The sequence below is a fragment of the Mytilus californianus genome, unplaced genomic scaffold (genome assembly GCF_021869535.1).
Source record: "Mytilus californianus isolate M0D057914Y unplaced genomic scaffold, xbMytCali1.0.p SCAF_4, whole genome shotgun sequence".
NCBI lineage: Eukaryota > Metazoa > Mollusca > Bivalvia > Mytilida > Mytilidae > Mytilus > Mytilus californianus.
This window is the reverse complement of record NW_026262690.1, coordinates 99,115,515-99,139,481: the sequence shown is the minus strand read 5'-3', so window position 1 is coordinate 99,139,481 and position 23,967 is coordinate 99,115,515. Positions and strand designations below refer to the sequence as shown.

General features: G+C 34.2%; 1 protein-coding gene and 3 long non-coding RNA genes across 7 annotated transcripts in view; 3 read left to right on the top strand and 1 right to left on the bottom strand.

Moving 5' to 3' along the window:
* LOC127698964 (adenylosuccinate synthetase isozyme 1-like) overlaps positions 1-23,967 on the bottom strand; it is a 269,886-nt gene that overhangs the window by 184,250 nt on the left and 61,669 nt on the right. For all 3 annotated transcript variants that reach the window (XM_052202747.1, XM_052202749.1, XM_052202748.1), the window contains exon 5: positions 11,023-11,068. In XM_052202747.1, coding sequence (XP_052058707.1) covers positions 11,023-11,068 — 46 coding nt within the window. The remainder of the gene's footprint in view (positions 1-11,022; positions 11,069-23,967) is intronic.
* Positions 1-23,967, top strand: part of LOC127699011 (uncharacterized) — a 314,933-nt gene that overhangs the window by 254,693 nt on the left and 36,273 nt on the right. The window contains exon 3 of one of the 2 annotated variants that reach the window (XR_007980997.1): positions 21,354-22,328. The exons of the other annotated variant lie outside the window; for it this stretch is intronic. This is a non-coding gene — a long non-coding RNA (uncharacterized LOC127699011). Of the gene's footprint in view, positions 1-21,353; positions 22,329-23,967 lie in introns of those variants that run through there. 2 annotated transcript variants of the gene reach the window in all.
* LOC127699033 (uncharacterized) lies at positions 731-8,710 on the top strand. The gene is made up of 2 exons (XR_007981028.1): positions 731-795; positions 7,772-8,710. It is a non-coding gene; the product is annotated as an uncharacterized LOC127699033 (long non-coding RNA).
* Positions 13,812-14,674, top strand: LOC127699032 (uncharacterized). The gene is made up of 2 exons (XR_007981027.1): positions 13,812-14,385; positions 14,548-14,674. It is a non-coding gene; the product is annotated as an uncharacterized LOC127699032 (long non-coding RNA).

Sequence of the window (23,967 nt, the reverse complement as noted above, 5' to 3'; positions counted from 1 at the left end):
GAGCCAACAGAATCTGCTGAAACTAAGTCAACCTCAGTAAACTCTACCTGTACTGAGATCTGCAAGGATATATATAGTGGGAAATCTTGTGCTAAAATACTACCTGTGAATGTTAATCACAAGGAATAAACAGGACAACGTTATCCGGATGTACGCCATCATTGATGACCAAAGCAACCGGTCACTAGCATCGCCCAAATTCTTCAATCTTTTCGACGTAAAAGATAAACCAGAGAACTATACCTTATCAACATGCTCCAGCAGAGTAGTTACTTCCGGGAAAAGGGGAAGAGGTTTTGTCATGGAATCAATAATGGTAATGACAAATTTGACCTTCCGGTACTAATAGAATGTGATCATATTCCCAACAATAGGGACGAAATACCTACTCCTGAAGTCACAATGCATCATCTTCATTTAAAAGAACTCATCAGAAGTAGCATTCCACCAATAAATGAAAATTGCCAAATTCTTCTCTTAATTGGCAGAGACCTTATAGAGGCACACCACGTCCTTGACCAGCGCAAAGGACCACCCAGAACTCCATATGCACAACAATTGAAACTGGGTTGGGTAGTGATAGGAGAGATTTGCAATAACAAGCAGCACGTGCCCTATGAATTAAACGTCAAAATAACTAACATTTTACCTACAGGACACCCATCAACTTTTCAACCATGCACAAGCAAGTTTGACATCTGGGAAAATTTAACAGACCCTGTAAAGAAAGATTTACAATCGTCACTCTTTGAAATAAAATGCTCCGCTGGGGCGCAGCTTGATACAACCGCAGAGGTAGAACCCTGAACAGTTGGGGCAAGTATGGACACAACATTCAAGCTTGATACAGCACTGAATTTGGATTGTAATTAAATATTTGACACAGCATAGGTTTCTGGCACAAAATGAATGTGGTCCAAGAACTTAAAATTTTTTAATTTACCTATTCAAACCATATCATTATTATTTGCTTTTATATATAAATCAGAAATAACCAATTTAAAATGGAAAATTTTGAAGAAAAAAAATCCCCCCCCAATTTTTTGAACCCCCTTATGATTCATCACCCCCAAACTCAATCCCAGCCTTCCGCCTTCCCTTTGTGGTATGGTACTTTGCAGTACAATTTCAGAGAGATCCATACACTTGAACACAAGTTATTGTCTGGAAACTAGAAAAATGCTTGTTATTTTGGCCCCTTTTTGGCCCCAAATTCCTAAACATTTAGGGCAATTACCCCCAAACTCAAACCCAGCTTTCCCTTTGTGATATGGAACCTTGCAGTACAATTTCATAAAGATCCATACACTTACACACAGTTATTGTCCTGAAACTAGAAAAATGCTTGTTTTTTTGCCCCTTTATGGCCCCTAATTCCTAAAATTTTGAGGGAATTAACCCCAAAATCAATCCAAGCCTTCCCTTTGTGGTATGGTACCTTGCAGTACAGTTTCAGAGATTTCCATACACTTGAACACAAGTTATTGTCTGGAAACTAGAAAAATGCTTATTTTTGGCCCCTTTTTCCTAAACGTTTTGGGCAATTACCCCCGAACTCAATTCCAGCTTTCCCTTTGTGATATGGAACCTTGAAGTACAATTTCATAAAGATCCATACACTTACACACAAGTTATTGTCATGAAACTAGAAAAATACTAGTTTTTTGCCCCTTTTTGGACCCTAATTCCTAAAATTTGGAGGCAATTACTCCCAAAATCAATCCCAGCATTCCCTTTGTGATATGGAACCTTGTGGTACAATGTCAGAGAGATCCATACACTTACACACAAGTTATTGTCATGAAACTAGAAAAATGCTTGTTTTTTGCCCCTTTTTGGCCCCTAATTCCTAAAATTTGGAGGCAATTACCCCCAAAATCAATCCCAGCATTCCCTTTGTGATATGAACCTTGTGGTATAATGTCAGAGAGATTCATACACTAACACAGAAGTTATGTCTGGAAGTTACAAAAATGCTTATTTTTTACCCCTTTTTGGCCCCTAATTCCTTAACTGTTGGTACCATAACCCCCAAAATCAATCCTCACCTTCCTTTTGTGGTATTGAACCTTATGGTAAAATTTCATAGAGATCCATTCACTTAAACTAAAGTTAGAGTGCGAAAACCAATGTGTCTTCGGACGACGACAACGTCATACCAATATACTTGCGGTCGTATAAAAACAAGGGACGATGATAAGCCTGGAATGTCATATGAAGACAAAATGTTCATGAAGCAGATGGACAACGAATTTGTGAGGGACTCTGAAGGAAGTTGGGTAGCACTGTTACCGTTCCGAGTGCCAAGACAGCCATTGCCAAGCAACAGACCACAAGCTCTTCATCGTGCTAATATGTTAGACGCCAGTCTGAATAGAAACCCAGTAAAGCGGGAACACTTTCTTACATTTATGAGTAAGATCCTAGACAAAATCATGCAGAGCTCGCTCCACCGTTAGACGACCATGAAGAGTGCTGGTATTTCCCATTGTTTGGTGTCTATCACCCAAAGAAACCCTATCAGATTAGGGGTGTGTATGATTCTTCCGCAAAATGTAACAGAGTCTCGCTTAACAGCGTCCTGTTAACAGGTCCCGACTTGACCAAAGATCTCTTAGGAGTATTGCTGCGTTTCAGGAAAGAAATGGTCGCAGTAACTGCAGACGTCCAACACATGTTTCACTGTTTTGTAGCCAGAAAAGACCACCGAAATTATCTGAGATTTTTATGGCATAAAGACAACGACCTAAAAGAGAACCTTGTCGAATACCGCATGAGACTTCATGTTTTCGGAAATAGTCCGTCACCTGCCGTTGCTACGCTTGGTCTCAGAAAAGCAGCTCAGGCATCAGAACAAGAGTTTGGCAGTCACGTGACTAGCTTTGTTACAGGAGATTTCTATGTCGATGACGGTCTTACGTCATGTCCTACAAAGGAGGAAGCTGTAAAGCTCATGAAGGACACACAGCAAGCATTAGCAAAATATGGAAACTTAAGGCTTCACAAGTTCGCCTCTAATTGTGCAGAAGTTATGTCTGCGTTTCATGCCAGTGATTTGCCTTCAAATCTAAAGGATCTAGACTTAGAATCCGACAGCAAACCCTTACAACATAGTCTTGGGCTCAGCTGGGACGTCAACACTGACAACTTCTTATTTCAATTATCATCAGAAAACAAACCGATCACGCGGAGAGGAATTTTATCAACGATAAACAGTCTCTACGACCCTCTTGAATTTTTGGCTCCGGTGATTATACAAGGGAAACTCCTACTAAGGAAGATAGTATCAGAAACCGTCGATTGGGACCAACCTCTCTCTGATGAGACAGCAATTGAATGGAATTTTGCTAGTTACATTTATAACTTTGTATTTGATGCCTTCAAATCGTTCTTCACATAATTGAACTCTTTTATTTGTGATATACTGGAAACTTCACCTTTAATAACTGCAGCTTTATTTCGCATTCTATGGACTTTTCTATTGTCTACACTTGACATTCAATACATTATAACATTAATTGAACACATTGTAAAATTGTATTTTATTTTGTATTTTCAGCTTTTTACCATTTGTTAGATTGGTTTGAGAATAAATTGTCAGCACCTGATAGTCTTATTGCTTGAGCCCAATCGTGGTTATACTTAATGGTCAGGCCATTACATGTGGGAATAATTATATATATACAAATTAAGTTTGTGAAAAATATCATTAAGCCAATCTACACATTTTCAAACATATTTTGAGAATTTCTTTAAACTATAAATATTCTGAGGAGGTATATTGTATTTATGAAGGAATTAATCTAGTTGCAAATATTCTTGGATCTATGTGAGGATTGTATTTTGTCTGTGCAAAAAGGTAGGGTTTTCATTTATTTTTAGACTGTAGCATGTGCATGCTGTTGTGTTTACAAACATTAGAAGGCTCCGCCTCAAGTGAGTCAATCAAACCATTTGAAATTCAAAATATTGACCACTTCTGAATTTTATTTTACAATTACATAAAAACTAATTTATCAAATCACTTTGTTTTAACTTATATTTTTTCAAAAGTATGTACTGCACTTATGAGAATAATATCAAGTGAAACTTTATATTATTTATTTAGTAAAACACAAAAATGCTTCCCAATCATGAAACCTGCAAAGAAACTTGAATTTCCCTTCATTTTTCTTATTGGCTGCTATTTATACTCCAGACCCGGTCTGGAAGGCTAACTTAAATTAGAGAACGGAAAAGAAAAATTCAGCAATTTTTCCATTTGTAAAGGGGCATAACTCTAGAACAGTAAAAGGGACATGACCAAAATTTAAACTTGATCTGTATTTTGTGGTAATAAGCATTGTGTAAAAGTTTCATAACATTTGGTAGAGGCAACTTAAATTAGAGAACGGAAACGAAAATTTCAGGAATTTTTCCATTTGTAAAGGAGCATAACTCTAGAACAGTTAAAATGATGCCACCAAAATTCAAACTTGATCTGTGTTTTGTGGTAATAAGCATTGTGTATAAGTTTCACAACATTTGGTCGAGGCAAACTAAAGTTAGAGAACGGAAACGAAAAATTCAGCAATTTTTCCATTTGTAAAGGGGCATAACTCTAGAACGGTTAAAGTGATGACACCAAAATTCATACTTGATCTGTGTTTTGTGGTAATAAGCATTGTGTATAAGTTTCATAACATTTGGTTGACGCAAACTAAAGTCAGACAACGGAAACCAACTTTGGGACGCAAGTACACGGACAAGGACAAAGGTAAAACTTAATGCCCCCTCCGCTTCGGTGGGGGCATAACAAAAAAAGAAATGAAATTTAATTAACATATATTCCTGATAATGAATCTTTTTCGAAAATTTAAAATATAATATCAATAAACACAAATGACATGCATTTTCTGATGGATATTTTATTTATCAAATCAATCTTTTCTTAAAGTCTAACTTTCTATTATATGAATATATTGATATACAAAATATAAGCAAAGATTTATAATACCATACTAAAACAGTATAAAATAATTAACATAGTAATTTTTTTATGATTATTGTAAAACATTAATTAAGTTTTTTGTGAGATGCAAGGATTTAAATTCCTTGTGAATTGAAACTACGAAAGTATTTTTTCATTCACTATATACCGTTTAGATACTAACTTATGTGTACGCATCTCTGCTCATTGGTGCTCATATATGTTGCATATAATTTTCATAAATGTATTCATTGTTCAAACCTCTTCGACCTAATACAATGTTATGATGTATAACAATTTTAATTATATTCTATTAAGGATAAATTTAGTCCAGTAATAACTTAATAATTTTGATGAATATTCTCTTGGTCTGTTAGTATCTATTAATGAAATTAATTTTTTTTGACAGAAAAATCCTTTTGTTTAAGTATCTTTCTGCTTTCCAACCACTGTGTTTCCGACCTAAGATAAATATTTATAACAGAAATATTGTTTTGTTAATTTTCTTCTTCATGCTTTCCGATATTTTCCCAGGCTATGATTGAGATACAAAATATCACGTAGTAAACGTTCAGAAATAATCAGTTTACTCTGGGACATTATATATTAATAAACTATTCCCAGGTTTATTGTCACAATGCACAATAGCACGTTGTATTAAATACTACACACACAACGCGTACAGGGACTGTCTCAAAACATGAATAATATAATTGCGTTATCATTATACTTGATATTCAATAAACATTCGCATTATTAACAAAAGGCTCTCAAGAGCCTGAATGGCTCACCTGTAATATTTTGGCTTAAATCTTTCATCAATGATTATTTTTGCTTTTCAATATATATTAATGAGTGGCTTAATAAAAGTGCTGGATAGCACCTGTGGAAAGTTTGCAACGGTAGATGTGTAACATTTCAAATAGGTTGTAAATGTGTAGATTGGGTGTTTCACTTTTTTTCCGACTTTAAAAAAAATTTACTTAAAACAAGAAATAATTGTAACATGATGCTGTTACGAAGTCTCCAAAACAAAGCTCCCATAATTAGTCATTCCCAGGAAGGGGATGGGAGTGACCCTAGGGGATTCGCCTTTTATTTCATTTGATTTGTTTTATTGTCCCATACAAGAATATATATGGTTTCGGGGTGGGGATCTTGACCGTTTAAAAGTTCTCAAAACAGGATGGGGTGGGAGTGACATCCATGGACTCCCCCTATATTTCATATGACTTGTTTTATTGTCCCATACAATAATATATATGGTTTAGGGGTGGGGATCTCAACCGTTTAAAAGTTCTCAAACAGGAGGGGGTGGGGCTGATCCAGATAGACTCCCGCTATATTTCATTTGATTTGTTTTATGATTCTGTATCATTACTGAAAACCGTGTGTGTCTATCACTTACTGTTTTCACGTTATAGTCATTTGAAAATTTAAAAAAAAAATAAATCCCATAGGGTTCTATAGTAAATCCCTCCCTTCTGTTGGCCCCTCAAAATACCCCTAAATAGACCTCAAGAAGAAAAATAATAAGAACTGAGCAAAACAATAAGTCTCCAAACTTTGTTTGGGAGACTTAATAGCAAGTAGTATAATTACGAATTTTATTATAGTCCTTGATGCTGATCATGTAATAGGCCGAGTTCATTATAGTCCGAGTTTGTTGTGGGCTGAGATGAGATACTGGGATACTTTCGATACACTCGGGCTTTTACGTCTTTAATAAACATAGTAAAAATCATAGTAAGCGTCGAAAAATGTTCATTCATGAAATATTTTAAACACGGTATTTATTTTCTCTTCAACAGGACGGGAGGAAAAGCCTGAAACTGGGATCATAGTACTCCCGTTGATATGGCAGCCTGGCATCCTGACCCAATCTAATACTTTGTCTACTGTCAAGCAGCTGGCCAGGATCCCAGGCTAGTTGATATGGATCTCACGCATGTCTGGGGAAAACCGATAATAGCATAACGTAGAAACTGCTGTCTCGTGTAGATGTGTATTGATTTTACTTTCCGCGCAGTGCAGATCCGCGAAGTAGTGTTTGTGATAGTCATTTTCAAAATGAAGTTGAATTATTTGAATTATCGATGAACATTCAGTACATTTTAATTCAAACTGTAAGCTAATCAAAAATAGAGGAAACTCAAATTTCAAAAGCATCTTCCTAGAATTAGTTGTCAAACACCAGTACTACATTATCTATGAGTAGAACACACATCCTAAAGTAAGATAGTCTGTCACTTCCGGTTTGAGGCCGATCCCTTAGGAAAGTTTTTGCTATAGCAAGCTATAGCAAACTTTCCAAAAATGCCATTTAAATGTTCTTTGTATCTGTGTCATATTTTCTTCAAAATCAAAAATATGCATTTTACCCCTATGTTCCATTTTAGCCATAGTGGCTATGTTTCTTGACGTACAAGGTTATAAAATACATCATTTATACTAGATACTCTGAAACTCATTCAGTCCAAGTTTGGCTGAAATTGATTCAGCAGTTTCAATAGAGAAGATTTTTTAAAGTAAGCAAACTAGATGAACAAATTGTGAAAAATTGTCTTAAAAGGACAATAACTCCTTAAGGGGTCAATTGACCATTTTGGTCATGTTGACTTATTTGTAGATCTTACTTTGCTGTACATTATTGCTGTTTACAGTTTATCTCTTTCTATAATAATATTCAAGATAATAACCAAAACCTGCAAAATTTTCTTAAAATTACCAATTCATGGGCAGCAACCTAACAACGGGTTAATAAAATGCTCCGCTGGGGTGCAGCTCGATATGACCACAGAGGTCGACCCTGAACAGTTGGGGCAAGTATGGACACAACATTCAAGCTTGATACAGCACTGAATTTGGATTGTAATTAAATATTTGACACAGCATAGGTTTCTGACACAGAATGAATGTGGTCTAAGAACTTAAAATTTTTTAATTTACCTATTCAAACCATATCATTATTATTTGCTTTTATATATAAATCAGAAATAACCAATTTAAAATGGAAAGTTTTAAAGAAAAAAAAAGGGAAAAAAAATCCCCCCCCCCAAATTTTTTGAACCCCCTTATGATTCATCACCTTCAAACTAAATCCCAGCCTTCCCTTTGTGGTATGGCACCTTGCAGTACAATTTCAGAGAGATCCATACACTTGAACACAAGTTTTTGTCTGGAAACTAGAAAAATGCTTTTTTTTTGGCCCCTTTTTGGCCCCAAATTCCTAAATGTTCAGGGCAATTACCCCCAAACTCAATTCCAGCTTTCCCTTTGTGATATGGAACATTGCAGTACAATTTCATAAAGATCCATACATTTACACACAAGTTATTGTCTAGAAACTAAAAAATGCTTGTTTTTTTGCCCTTTTATGGCCCCTAATTCCTAAAATTTTGAGGGAATTACCCCCAAAATCAATCCCAGCCTTCCCTTTGTGGTATGGTACCTTGCAGTACAATTTCAGAGAGATCCATACACTTGAACACAAGTTATCGTCTGGAAACTAGAAAAATGCTTATTTTTGGCCCCTTTTTGGCCCCTTATTCCTAAACGTTTTGGACAATTACCCCCAAACTCAAGTCCAGCTTTCCCTTTGTGATATGGAACCTTGTAGTACAATTTCATAAAGATCCAAACACTTGAACACAAGTAATTGTCATGAAACTAGAAAAATGCTTGTTTTTTGCCCCTTTTTTGCCCCTAATTCCATAAATTTAGAGGCAATTACCCCCAAAATCAATCACAGCATTCCCTTTGTGATATGGAACATTGTGATACAATATCAGAGAGATCCATACACTTACACACAAGTTATTGTCATGAAACTAGAAAAATGCTTGTTTTTTGCCCCTTTTTGGCCCCTTTTTCCTAAAATTTGAAGGCAATTACCCCCAAAATCAATCCCAGCATTCCCTTTGTAATATGGAACCTTGTGGTACAATGTCAGAGAGATCCATACACTTACACACAAGTTATGTCTGGAAGTTACAAAAATGCTTATTTTTGGCCCCTAATTCCTTAACTGTTGGTACCATAACCCCCCAAATCAATCCCCACCTTCCTTTTGTGGTATTGAACCTTATGGTAAAATTTCATAGAGATCCATTCACTTAAACTAAAGTTAGAGTGCGAAAACCAATGTGTCTTCGAACGACGCCAACATCATACCAATATACGGCCGCAAAATTTTTTTGCGGTCGTATAAAAACTGCATTTTACCCCTATGTTCTATTTTTAGCCATGGCGGCCATGTTTTTTGATGAAACAGAAAATAAAACACAAAATTTATTCTAGATACCCTAAGGACTATTCAGCTTAAGTTTGGTTGGAATTGGTTCAGTAGTTTCAGAGGAGAAGATGTTTTTAAAGTTAGAAAAAATGATAAACAAATTGTGTAAATTTGTCCTTAAATGGCAATAACTCCTTAAGGGGTCAATTGACAATTTTGGTCATTTAAAGCTTATTTGTAGATCTTACTTTGCTGAGCATTTTTGCTGTTTACAGTTTATCTTTACCTATAATAATATTCAAGATATAACCAAAAACTGCAAAATTTCCTTAAAATTATCAATTTAGTGGCAGCAACCCAACAATGGGTTGTTAGATTCATCTGAAAGTATCTGATAGAACTTGACCTATTGGACATTTTTACCCCATGTCAGATTTGCTCTAAATGCTTTAATTTTTGAGATATAAGCCAAAAACTGCATTTTACCCCCATGTTCTATTTTTAGCCCTGGCGGCTATGTTTTTTTTACGAAACAGTAAATAAAACAAGCTTTATTCTAGATACCCTATAAGGATCATTCAGCTTAAGTTTGGTAAGAATTGGTTCAGTAGTTTCAGAGAAGATGTTTGAAATAGTTTACACCGAAGAGACGATGACGACTGACGCCAAGTGATGGCAAAAGCTCACATTTGCTCACATTTCCTTTGGAAAGGTGAGCTAAAAACACATATGTTTCGTCAAAAGGCAAATAGGTTCCAAAAATCATAAATATAAATGATTTTTTGACTGCAATCTAGTCCTTATTTTTTTTCACTTTTCAATTTACAAATGAACTGTGTTGAAATATACCAAGTCACGTGGTAGCCTATCCATAGAGGGACTGTATCAAAGACAGAAAACTACCTGTATAAATGATGGAAAATTTTAGAGAGATTCCAATCTTGTTTCCAAAGATATCCGAATGACCCATAGAAGCTACCAAAACTCACCAATATATAGACATGAACTCCTCAGGGGTTCAATAAGACCACATTATTTTTCTTGTGGTCAGAGATTAACACTGGACACTTGGTATCAACAGGTGATTGAATGATTAGCTCCTCCCATATGGTCTTATATATAAAGTATTGACCATGTGCTTTTATTTACATAATTTAATTATTCATTTACTCCCTGTTGTGACATCTTAATGACACTGGGATTTTTACAAAACGTTCAGATGGATAAATACTTTAAAATAATGTGATAAAAAAAATTTCACCAAAAAAACTTCATTAGACTGTAGTGATACCTTAATGAAACGTAAGGGTCATTGACATATCTTGACAGGTATGTATCAACTACAAAAACTTTTTTATCAGCGTCTGTCAGTATACTTACTACATGTATAAACAAAAATAAATTTTTGTTAGCATCTTTGTCAAATTTACTAACAACTGCAACACCTTTTATGTTAGATTTATTTGTATGTTTGTTTGATTTTTTTGTCAGTTATGATTATGTATGTTTATACAATTTTGGCTGCTGGTCCCAATTATTGCCACATAAACCTATAATGTCTGTTCGGGTTGCTCACCCAATTTTGTCAATATAATGGAACTATAAACAACTGTCATATAAGTAGGAGGTTTAGCTAGCTATAAAACCAGGTCTAACCCACCATTTTCTTTGGAAAATACCTGTACTAAGTCAGGTATATGACAGTTGTTTTTCACTCGGACTTCCCCTTTTTCAATTTACCTTGGAGTCTGGTATTTTTATTATACTTTTTTCCTTATTAAACAACAGATTCTCTTAATTAAGGGTATGATGTGCATACCTTACATGAATATGTTGGACCAATTCCTTTCTTTGTGGTTCCAATACTGAAAAAGAAAAAAGCATTTTAACTTTTCAAGTTTTCACCCTCATGTCCTTTAAACAAAATTTAAAAGTTTTAATTGGAAATATGTTCCATTTCTTATACTTCCTGGTCAGATCTTTGCAAAACTTAAATTGACTGATTTCAATTTCCTTAGTGCATGCATCTGAAATTAGAACAGCAAATATTTAATCAGTCCAAAGGAAACAGGAAACAGGTTGAACTGTGAGAAATTGATACCTTAAACAGGAAGTTGATAAGTAAAAACACATCAAACAGTATAGCATGCTCACAAGAATCCTGCTTTAAAATTTAAAGTAGTTTCTGTGGAAAAATTAGACTTAAAATTTCAAACATGAGCCAAAATGTGTAGGAATACTAAGTATTTGGTTAACAGGAAGTTGATGAGTGATGAATAATAAATAAACGAGGAATGGATGGACACAGATGGTGTCCAAGGGACACAGATGATGCCCCTGCTTGCATATCATATAAAGTTATAAAGGCACATAACTGAAGAACGGTAAAAGTGACACTACCCAAATTTGTACTTGAACTGAGTTTTGTGGTAATAAGTATTGTGTATAAGTCTCATAACATTTGGTTGAGGCTAACTTAAGTTTGAGAACAGAAACGAAAAATTCAGCAATTTTTCCATTTGCAAACGGGCATAACTCTATAAACGTAAAACTGACATCACCAAAATTCAAAATTGATCTGTATTTTGTGGTAATAAGCATTGTGTATAAGTTTCATAACATTTGGTCGAGGCAAACTAAAGTTAGAGAACGGTAAGGAAAAATTCAGCAATTTTTATGTTTATAAAGGGGCACAACTCAAGAACGGTAAAAGTGATGCCACCAAATTTCGAACTTTATCTGTATTATGTAGTAATAAGCATTGTGTATAAGTTTCATTACATTTGGTTGAGGCAAACTAAAGTTAGAGAACGGATATAAAAAATTCAGCAATTTTTAACTTTATAAAGGGGCATAACTCAAGTAAAGGGGCATAACTCAAGAACTGTAAAAGTGACGCCACCCAATTTCAAACTTGACCTGTATTATGTAGTAATAAGCATTGTGTATAAGTTTCATAACATTTGGTCGAGGCAAACTAAAGTTAGAGAACGGAAACGAAAAATTCAGCAATTTTTCCATTTGTAAAGGGGCATAACTCTAGAACAGTTAAAGTGACGACACCAAAACTCATACTTGATCTGATCTTGAACGGAAACCAACTTTGGGACGTACGGACGTATGGACGTACAGACGGAAAGGGTAAAGCTTAATGCCCCCTACGCTACGGCATGGGCATAAAAACTCATTATAATGCATGCTCATATGAAACTGGCTACCAAATTTCAAAAAGCCCTGATCTGTTCCAGGCAACAAAATAAACAGCTGCGCCATGAGCGCATGATACGCCCGTCGTCTTGTGTGTGAATTTTTATGCAATAAGCATAAATAGTTTCTGACATACGGCGTGACATGCGAAAACCCCCTTTTTTTTTTACAAAAAACTCAATATCTCTAAAATAAAATTTTGAATCAAAACCAAAAAGTATACAGATCTTAAGATTAATATAACTAAGAAGTGTGTAAATTTTTAAGCAATAACCATAAATCGTTTTTGAGATACGGTGCGACATGTGAAAACCCCTCCATTAAAAAAAAAAAAAAAATCAATATCTCAAAAATAAAATTTTGAATCAAAACCAAAAAGTATACAGATCTTTAGATTAATATAACTAAGAAGTGTGTAAAATTTTAAGCAATAATCATAAATTGTTTTTGAGATACTGCGGCGACATGTGAAAAACCCCTCCCCCTTTTTTTACAAAATACTCAATAACTCAAAAATAAAATTTTGAATAATCACCAAAAAGTATACAGATCTTAAGGTTAATATAACTAAGAAGTGTGTAAAGTTTTAAGCAATAATCTTAAATTGTTTTTGAGATACGGCGCGACATGTGAAAAACCCCTCCCCCTTTTATAACAAAATACTCAATATCTCTAAAATAAAATTTTGAATCATCACCAAAAAGTATACAGATCTTAAGATTAATATAATTAAGAAGCGTGTAAAGTTTTAAGCAATAATCATAAACTGTTTTTGAGATACGGCGCGACATGTGAAAAAAAACACACACCTGTTTTAGTTACTAAGTCCCGTAACTCAAAAAGTTTTAATCTTATTTTCACCAAAAAGTATACAGATCGTTTGACCATCATAAGAAACAACTATGGTAAGTTTCATGAAATTTGGATAAGTCATTCTCAAGTTACGGTGCGACATGTTTACGCCGGACAGACAGACAGACGGACGGACGCTGGACATTTGTATACCATAATAAGTCCCGTCAAAAATTAAACGAGCGTATAAAAATCATTACTGATATTCAAACTTTTCACAAACATTACTAATAAAATACTTTTGATATAAATTTCCTTAAAATCTTATCTAATAAAATGCACCGCTGGGCGCAGCTTGATACGACCGCAGACGTCGAACCCTGAACAGTTGGGGCAAGTATGGACACGACATTCAGGCTTGATACAGCTCTGAATTTGGATTGTGATTAAATATTTGACACAGCATAGGTTTTTGACACAGAATGAATGTGGTCTAAGAACTTAATTTTTTTTTAATTTACCTATTATGGTCCAATATCCAAAATCTTAATACATGGTTAGATTCAGCATATCAAAGAATCCAAAGAATTCAATTTTTGATGTATTAAAAACAAAGTTTAATTTTGGACCCTTTTGACCTCAATGTGGACCAATTTGATAACGGGGCCCAAAAATCAATAAACAGCTGCGCCATGAGCGCATGATACGCCCGTTGCCTTGTGTGTGAATTTTTATGCAATAAGTATAAATAGTTTCTGACATACGGCGTGACATGCGAAAACCCCCTTTTTTTTTTTTACAAAAAACTCAATATCTCAAAAATAAAATTTTGAATCAAAACCAAAAAGTATACAGATCTTTAGATTAATATAACTAAGAAGTGTGTTAAATTTTAAGCAATAATCATGAATCGTTTTTGAGATACGGCGCGACATGTGAAAACCCCCCTTTTAAAAAAAAAAAAATCAATATCTCAAAAATAAAATTTTGAATCAAAACCAAAAAGTATACAGATCTTTAGATTAATATAACTAAGAAGTGTGTAAAATTTTAAGCAATAATCATAAATCGTTTTTGAGATACGGCGCGACATGTGAAAAATCCCTCCCCCTTTTTTTACAAAATACTCAATAACTCAAAAATAAAATTTTGAATCATCACCAAAAAGTATACAGATCTTAAGGTTAATATAACTAAGAAGTGTGTTAAGTGTTAAGCAATAATCATAAACTGTTTTTGAGATACGGCGCGACATGTGAAAAACCCCTCCCCCTTTTATAACAAAATACTCAATATCTCTAAAATAAAATTTTGAATCATCACCAAAAAGTATACAGATCTTAAGATTAATATAACTAAGAAGTGTGTAAAGTTTTAAGCAATAATCATAAATTGTTTTTGAGATACGGCGTGACATGTGAAAAAAAACCACACACCTGTTTTAGTTACTAAGTCCCGTAACTCAAAAAGTTTTAATCTTATTTTCACCAAAAAGTATACAGATCGTTTGACCATCATAAGAAACAACTATGTTAAGTTTCATGAAATTTGGATAAGTCATTCTCAAGTTACGGTGCGACATGTTTACGCCGGACAGACAGACGGACAGACAGACAGACGGACGGACGCCGGACATTTGTATACCATAAAACGTCCAGTCAAAAAATTGACGGGCGTATAAAAATCTAAATACATGGTTAGAATTAATACACGGTTAGATTCAGCATATCAAAGAACCCCAAGAATTTAATTTTTGTTAAAATCAAACTAAGTTTAATTTTGGACCCTTTGGACCTTAATGTAGACCAATTTGAAAATGGGACCAACAATTAAGAATCTAAATACATGGTTAGATTCAAGCATATCAAAGAACCCCAATATTTCAATTTTTGATGAAATCAAACCATATCATTATTATTTGCTTTTATATATAGATCAGAAATAACCAACTTAAAATGGAAAATTTTAAAGAAAAAAAAAAGGAAAAAAAGGGAACCCCCCCCCCCCAAATTTATTGAACCCCCTTATGATTCATCACCCCCAAACTCAATCTCAGCCTTCCCTTTGTGGTATGGAACCTTGTAGTACAATTTCATAAAGATCCATACACTTACACACAAGTTATTGTCCTGAAACTAGAAAAATGCTTGTTTTTTGCCCCTTTTTGGACCCTAATTCCTAAAATTTTGAGGCAATTACCCCCAAAATCAATCCCAGCCTTCCCTTTGTGGTATGGTACCTTGCAGTACAATTTCAGAGAGATCCATACACTTGAACACAAGTTATTGTCTGGAAATTAGAAAAATGCTTATTTCTGGCCCCTTATTCCTAAACGTTTTGGGCAATTACCCCCAAACTCAATTCCAGCTTTCCCTTTGTGATATGGAACCTTGTAGTACAATTTCAGAAAGATCCATACACTTACACACAAGTTATTGTCATGAAACTAGAAAAATGCTTGTTTTTTGCCCATTAATTCCTAAAATTTTGAGGCAATTACCACCAAAATCAATCCCAGCATTCTCTTTGTGATATGGAACCTTGTGGTACAATGTCAGAGAGATCCATACACTAACACACAAGTTATTGTCTGGAAGTTACAAAAATGCTTATTTTTGGCCCCTAATTCCTTAACTGTTGGTACCATAATCCCCAAAATCAATCCCAACCTTCCTTTTGTGGTATTGAACCTTAGAGATCCATTCACTTAAACTAAAGTTATTGTGCGAAAACCAATGTGTCTTCGGACGACGATTACGACGCCAACGTCATACCAATATACGACCGCAAAAATTTTTTGTGGTCGTATAAAAAACTTTCTATGTCTCCTACTATGCATGTCACCGGGTAAAAATCGGAGGCAAATCAAAGGCTCAAATTGAAAACTTCCCAGAATTTGCAGCATTTGTTAGATGTTTTTCTGCTTTGTATCTATCTGATGAGTTAAGCCCTTATCAACTGACTTTTATAGTCTGTTCTTATGTTGTATGTACTGTTACACCACTGTCCCAGGTTAGGGGGCGGATTTGGCATCAGCAAACATGTTTAACAAAAATCAACTTAAAACTTTTAGTCATCAACAAGAAGTAATTTACAGTATCAATGCACATGTTTCTCCACTGGGGGTTCATTTTAGTAAAGGATACATTAAATCTTGGTTTAACAAATCAATTAAATCACTAAAATGTACAAATAAAAGGTAATTTTGATTACTGGCTACACCATTTTTCAAGAAAGGCACTGAACTTAAACAAAAGAAACAGGGCTCGACATAACCGCTTTTCCAATTGTCCAGAACAAGTGGGCATAAGTGTTGAACACATGTTAATCACACCATTTTATATATCAAAGAGGCAATCAGCATATATAAAACAAAAGAGTTCTTTACAAAGTAACTAGAGTTATCTTTCTTGACACATTAATTTGGTCATCAACATTAATCAAAATGTCTTCTTTTGTAACATGAATCAGTCTTTATGATATTACACAGTTCGGTAGCTGAATATACATGATAAAATAATAAAATATTTTTGAAGTGACCATCATTGGATTAGACTATCCTCAGGTCACAGGGATTATTCTGCCCCATTTCAGAAAACAAAGAAGTCAAAATATATTTTTGAAGTGATCGTCATTGGATTAGACTGTCCTCAGATCATGGTGATTATGGCCCTTTTCCGAAAAAACAATTGAAATTAAAAATGCAAAAGTAAAACTGTCATTTTGTTTCAGTGCTTTCACACAAATTCTTCTGGCATTTTTCCTTTCTGCAGCACATTTAAAAGTTCCAGAAGCTCCTCTTTTGGTCATAGAATTTGCAAGCTGAACTTTCCCTGGACACCATTTTACCTCAACATAGTTATTTTGTATCATTTCACATATAGCTGCAATATCTATTCTTAACCTTTTGTCCTCTATCAAAATGGTTGATTTTAGTGCCACAGTAACACTTTTGTTGTCAATAAAAGCTGTAATAGGTATAGTTCGTTGCCCAACTCCACAAATGTCTTAAATGATTTTACGAAAATATAAAGCCATTTCCAATCCATCTTGTAAACTTCCGCTGCTATAGTAGAATGAACTACCCTTTTAATCTTGTTGGCTTGCCATGTAATTGGACAACAAATTCCAATTCGATCTTTTATCCAAACAATGTGAGCTCCTGTACTCCCTTTAACAACAACAATACTTTATTTTAAGAGGGTTACACAGTTAGCTATATAACTAATCTTCCCTGATGCCCTCATCATAGAAAAGCATAAACAAAATGCAAACATATGCATGGCATACATAAGTATAAATGTCAAGTATGATGATAATGTTCAATACAACTTGATAAAATGTTATGAAAAAATAAACATCATGACATAATCAGTATTCAATATTTTATTTTTTTTTTCAACAGGCTGATTGCAATAAATGATCTGTTATTTTGTATTTGAAAGAATTAACATTTGTAATATTTCTTAACGGTATTGACAAATTATTCCACAAGAATGGTCCAGAATACATAAAAGATTTCTTAAACAATTCTATTTTTGGTTTAAGGAGTATGAGGTTTCCTTGAACAGCATTTCTCTTTATCATCATTAATACTTCCTAATGCAGCATCACTAAAAACAAAAATTTCCCAGTCTTCTGTTACATTTCCTTTTAAAGTGATTGGGAAAAACTGAATAGGCCTTATGTCCTTTAACTTTCCAATGTTTTTAATAGCACATAGAAGATCACATACTAATGCACTTTTCAGTTTAGTACTTAAATCAAGTTCAAAAGCTAAATCTGGTCTTGATCCTTGCACTGCCCAGTTCAATTCCCCTACCATACTGCGATAATCTTTCTGCTCTTCTTGGGTAAGTTGTTTCAATTTCTGAAATGCACGCTGTGGCTCTATGTGTTGGTGATCTAGTTTTTCCATGTATATTGAATGATATATTTGTATACCTTCATTGTTTTGCTTTATCATGAAACCAACATAACGAAAATCCTCTTATTCAATTTTTCCTGCTATGAACCTCTTCCTTAATTTTTCCATCAGTTTCTCAAATTCTTCATTTCCTGCATGGAGAAAGTCATCTACATGGCAACAGAAAATACCTTGGACAGATCCCTTAACTGGGTCAATATCCCTAATGCGCCTCAAAATGAGGAACTCAAAAGTTGTGTGTAAACAAAAAATTTCTGTGTAGTGATATATGACACGTTTCTATGATAAACAAGTGACTGAGCTTATCCATTTGTGTTGATTTAAAAAGTAGGGGAACATAGAATAAATGTGTAAAAAAACTATGGAGCTATTAAATGTGTTCAAAGTATTAAATTTTCAAAGAACTTATTGTGTTAAAAAAGGGATTTTTTACGACGAGGCGCCGCATCATGAAAGGATTTTTTCGGGGTTTGCTAATTTACGGAAAAAGTAATCTCACTTCGTACCCCTAAAATTTAACCACATATGTGAAAATGTCTCAGCTTCGAAACAAGCCATCATACATATCCAAGTTAACGATATGGACTGAGCAACAGAAGAAAACGTTACCATTACCGCCTATGGAGAAACAATTGCGAACATTGACCCAACTGTCAGGATAAACGAAGCAGGATCAAGTTTACATTGTCTACATCCTAAATTTAAGAGTTCATCTTTAACACTTATATAGAACTACCTAGCTCCATCCTTTAGTCCATACAATCCATGTTTTAGTTTCCAAATGAATTCTTTTGGTGTATCACTTTCAACTGGAGGTTTAATATGGACATCATGATCTAATTTCTTTCCTTGTAAGAATGCTGATTTTATATGGGTAGTTTGTATTGTCCATTTCTTGCTTTCCCATGGCTTTATCATGTATACATATGAGGTAAAAGCAAAGGTCAATATCTAGAACGTCAAATTTACCTATGACCTTGAGTTCAATTTCAAGGTCATAAACCAAGGGCTTCAAATCAAAAGACCATAGGTCTTAATTATATATGGTTAATGAGTTATATCACTATATGCCTAATTTTTAATATAAGAGGGGAGAAAACTCCAATTTAATGTTAGTGTACCCTTTCAACCAAAATTTATGTGTTACGACATGTCGTAACTTACAGTTTAGTAAAAATATGTTGTCGATATCTTATACGGTTTTTGAAAAGAATTGAAAACAAGCCAAAATCAAAATTTAAAATATGACCTTGACCTTATTTTCTTTTTTTTGGACCAAGAACCTCAAATCAAAAGATCCTAGGTCTCTATCACTTATGGTTTAAAAGATTAAAATGCATATTCACTTATATCAAATGCATAAGGGGAAATAACTCTCACATGGAGTGTTCGTATGGTTTCGGTCAAAATTGGACAAATCATGCGAAGGATATAACGAGCAATTTTATAAAATAAATTTGTTGCTTTCTTATACAGTTACGGAGGAGATGCAGTCACAAGGAAAACAGTGTTCGGGGAGATAACTCCTACAAAGAAAAGTATATGGTTACGCAGGGTGAATTTCAAAGGCGCATAAACTGTTCGATATCATATACCAAACATCTAAGCGACATCTTGCGAAACAAAATTTATACGCAAGAAATAAAAGTGGCGGAAGAAGAAAAAAAAAAAGAACAAATACAATAGGTCTTTCCACCGAAAAGTGGAAAGACCTAAATAGATGTAATAGCTTGGTTCTATAATAGGGATTAACCGGGGAAAAAGAGGGGAATTTCAACAGTCACCAGCTGAAAATGTGGGTATAATGGATAGGGCATGAATTTTCTCCCTTGCATCAGGCTACCCACGGGGTCATATGGGTCATAGCTGCAACTTAGGTAGATTGTTACAAGTATGCACATGTACATTTGTACCACAACAATGAAGAAAATAGCATACTTTACCAAAACCAATAAAATTGAGAATGGAAACGGGGGTGGCCAAGGAGACAACAACCCGACCAAAGATCAGAAAAAAGCCGAAGACTACCAATGGGTCTTCAACACAGTTAGAAAATCTCGCACCCGGAGGCGGGCTTCAGCTGGCCCCTCAATAATAATGTATACTAGTTCATCGAAATGGACACCACACTAAACTCCAAAGTAACGCTCCTTCTTGTATTTCAGATACAAATCATTTTAGTTATTTTAAGGATGTCTTTCAATGCAAAATTTTGAATATCATTTTATAATATTTTGTTTATACATACTGTTTTAAAACTGTCCCCTATAACAATATATAGCACAGAATAACCTTTTGAATTAATAGATAGATATGTGTAAAATTGTTTGTAAAATCTTCAATATGTATTGGTTTAGACTCTAGAATACTTCAGATTTGTAACCTCCAAGTAAAAAAACTTGTTGAATAATAAGATGTTATTTTTTTTCAATATTTAATCGAAATATTACAATGCATGTATTTGAATAAATCCGTGTGGTGGTGGTGGATGAAAACGACAACTATTTCACATGAAGGAGTCAAACCAGCTAAGAAACTCTTATTCATCTGTAGATTGATCTTTATACATGACACGATATGGGGTTTATAATTATAATTAACTTAATGTCCAGTGGCAAACATTTCATTTATGCTCAATAAGTAAACAAATCAAATTATTCATTTATTTATGGTCTTCAAAAATAGACGATCACGGAAAGAAGGGCAGGAAATTAAGACTTCAAACATTATAGCGGGATTGTTAAGTATGTGTGTGGCCTTGCAGAAAGATAAATGCTCTCCGCAAACAAGGCTTTAAATTTAAAGTTGACATACTGTTGCTTCATATTTATGCATCCGATATACCAAACAGCTAAAGTACAGCCACCTCAATAAGGGTCTTACATCCGAAAAACCTGGGCCAACAATTTGGTTTGGAAAAGGGATAGTATAGGCATGCATATTTTTAATTCAAGTTACAAAATGTTCAAGCTTAGAAACATTACATCTGGATTAAAAACAGCTAGATTCAATACAACTTTCTTTAATTTATATATAATATATATAATTTGAAAGGAACTTTAAGATTTTCAGGGATATATAGTTTTAACAAAATGCTCCGCAGGGCGCAGCTTGATACGACCGCAGAGGTCGAACCCTGAACAGTTGGGGCAAGTATGGACACAACATTCAAGCTTGATACAGCTCTGAATTTGGATTGTGATTAAATATTTGAAACAGCATAGGTTTCTGACACAGAATGAATGTGGTCTAAGAACTTAAAAATTTTAAATTGGACATTCACCTATTATGGTCCAATATCCAAAATCTAAATACATGGTTAGATTCAGCATATCAAAGAACCCCAAGAATTCAATTTTTGATGAAATCAAACAAAGTTTAATTTTGGACCCTTTTGATCTCAATGTGGACAAAAATGATAACAGGGCCCAAAAATCAAAAATCTAAATACATGGTTAGATTCAGCATATCAAAGAACCCCATATATTCAATTTTTGTTGAAATCAAACAAAGTTTAATTTTGGACCCCGATTTGGACCAACTTGAAAACTGGGCCCATAATCAAAAATCTAAATACATGTTTAGATTCAGCATATCAAAGAACCCTAAAAATTCAATTTTTGTTAAAATCAAACTAAGTTTAATTTTGGACCCTTTTGACCTTTATGTAGACCAATTTGAAAACGGAACCAAAAATTTGGAATCTAAATACACGGTTAGATTCGGCATATCAAAGAACCCCAATAATTCAATTTTTGATGAAATCAAACAAAGTTAAATTTTGGACCCTTTGGACCAATTTAAAAACGGGGCCGAAAATCCAAAAACTTAATACACGGTTAGATTCAGCATATTACAGAACCCCATATATTCAATTTTTGTTGAAATCAAACAAAGTTTAATTTTGGACCCCGATTTGGACCAACTTGAAAACTGGGCCCATAATCAAAAATCTAAATACATGGTTAGATTCAGCATATCAAAGAACCCCATATATTCAATTTTTGATGAAATCAAACAAAGTTTAATTTTGGACCCCGATTTGGACCAACTTGAAAACTGGGCCCATAATCAAAAATCTAAATACATGGTTAGATTCAGCATATCAAAGAACCCCATATATTCAATTTTTGATGAAATCAAACAAAGTTTAATTTTGTACCCTTTTGATCTCAATGTGGACAAAGTTGATAACGGGGCCCAACAATCAAAAATCTAAATACATGGTTAGATTCAGCATATCAAAGAACCCCATATATTCAATTTTTGTTGAAATCAAACAAAGTTTAATTTTGGACCCCGATTTGGACCAACTTGAAAACTGGGCCCATAATCAAAAATCTAAATACATGGTTAGATTCAGCATATCAAAGAACCCCATATATTCAATTTTTGTTGAAATCAAACTAAGTTTAATTTTGGACCCTTTAGACCTTTATGTAGACCAATTTGAAAACAGAACCAAAAATTAAGAATCTAAATACACGGTTAGATTCGGCATATCAAAGAACCCCAATAATTCAATTTTTGATGAAATCAAACAAAGTTAAATTTTGGACCCTTTGGACCTCAATGTGGACCAATTTAAAAACGGGGCCCAAAGTCCAAAAACTTAATACACGGTTAGATTCAGCATATTAAAGAACCCCAAGAATTCAAGAATAAAACCCCATTGAAATTGATCAAGAAATAAGCAATTTATACAAAGTATCTTCTTTTGCACAATACTGTGCAATTGATTATTTCTTGCTATTGCGCAATACTGTACAATTGACAATTTCTTGCTATTGCGCAATATTGTGCTATTGGATATTTCTTGCTATTGCGCAATACTGTGCAATTGAAGATTTCTTGCTATTGCGCAATACTGTGCAATTGAAGATTTCTTGCTATTGTGCAATACTGTGCAATTGAAAATTTCTTGCTATTGCACAATACTTATTATATAATAATTTACACATCCTGTTTGGTGTGTATCTCCTACCATGTCATTATTATTTGCTTTTAAATATAAATCAGAAATAACCAACTTAAAATGGAAAATTTTAAAAGAAAAAAAAAAGGAAAAAAAGAAAAAAAAAAATCCCCCCCCAAAATTTTTTGAACCCCCTTATGATTCATCACCCCCAAACTCAATCTCAGCCTTCCCTTTGTGGTATGGTACCTTGCAGTACAATTTCAGAGAGATCCATACACTTGAACACAAGTTATTGTCTGGAAACTAGAAAAATGCTTATTTTTGGCCCCTTTTTGGCCCCCAATTCCGAAACGTTTCGGGCAATTACCCCCAAACTCAATTCCAGCTTTCCCTTTGTGATATGGAACCTTGTAGTACAATTTCAGAAATATCCAAACACTTACACACAAGTTATTGTCATGAAACTAGAAAAATGCTTGTTTTTTGCCCCTTTTTTGGCCCCTAATTCCTAACATTTTGAGGCAATTACCCCCAAAATCAATTACAGCCTTCCCTTTGTGATATGGAACCTTGTGGTACAATGTCAGAGAGATCCATACACTTACACACAAGTTATTGTCTGGAAGTTACAAAAATGCTTATTGTTGGCCCCTTTTTGGCCCCTAATTCCTTAACTGTTGGTACCATAACCCCCAAAATCAATCCCAACCTTCCTTTCATGGTATTGAACCTTATGGTAAAATTTCATGGAGATCCATTCACTTAAACTAAAGTTAGAGTGCGAAAACCAATGTGTCTTTGGACGACGCCGGACGACGACGACGACGCCAACGTCATACCAATATACGACCAAAAAATTTTCAATTTTTGCGGTCGTATAAAAATGATATTATTATGAATGAACGCTGTTACATGTAAAT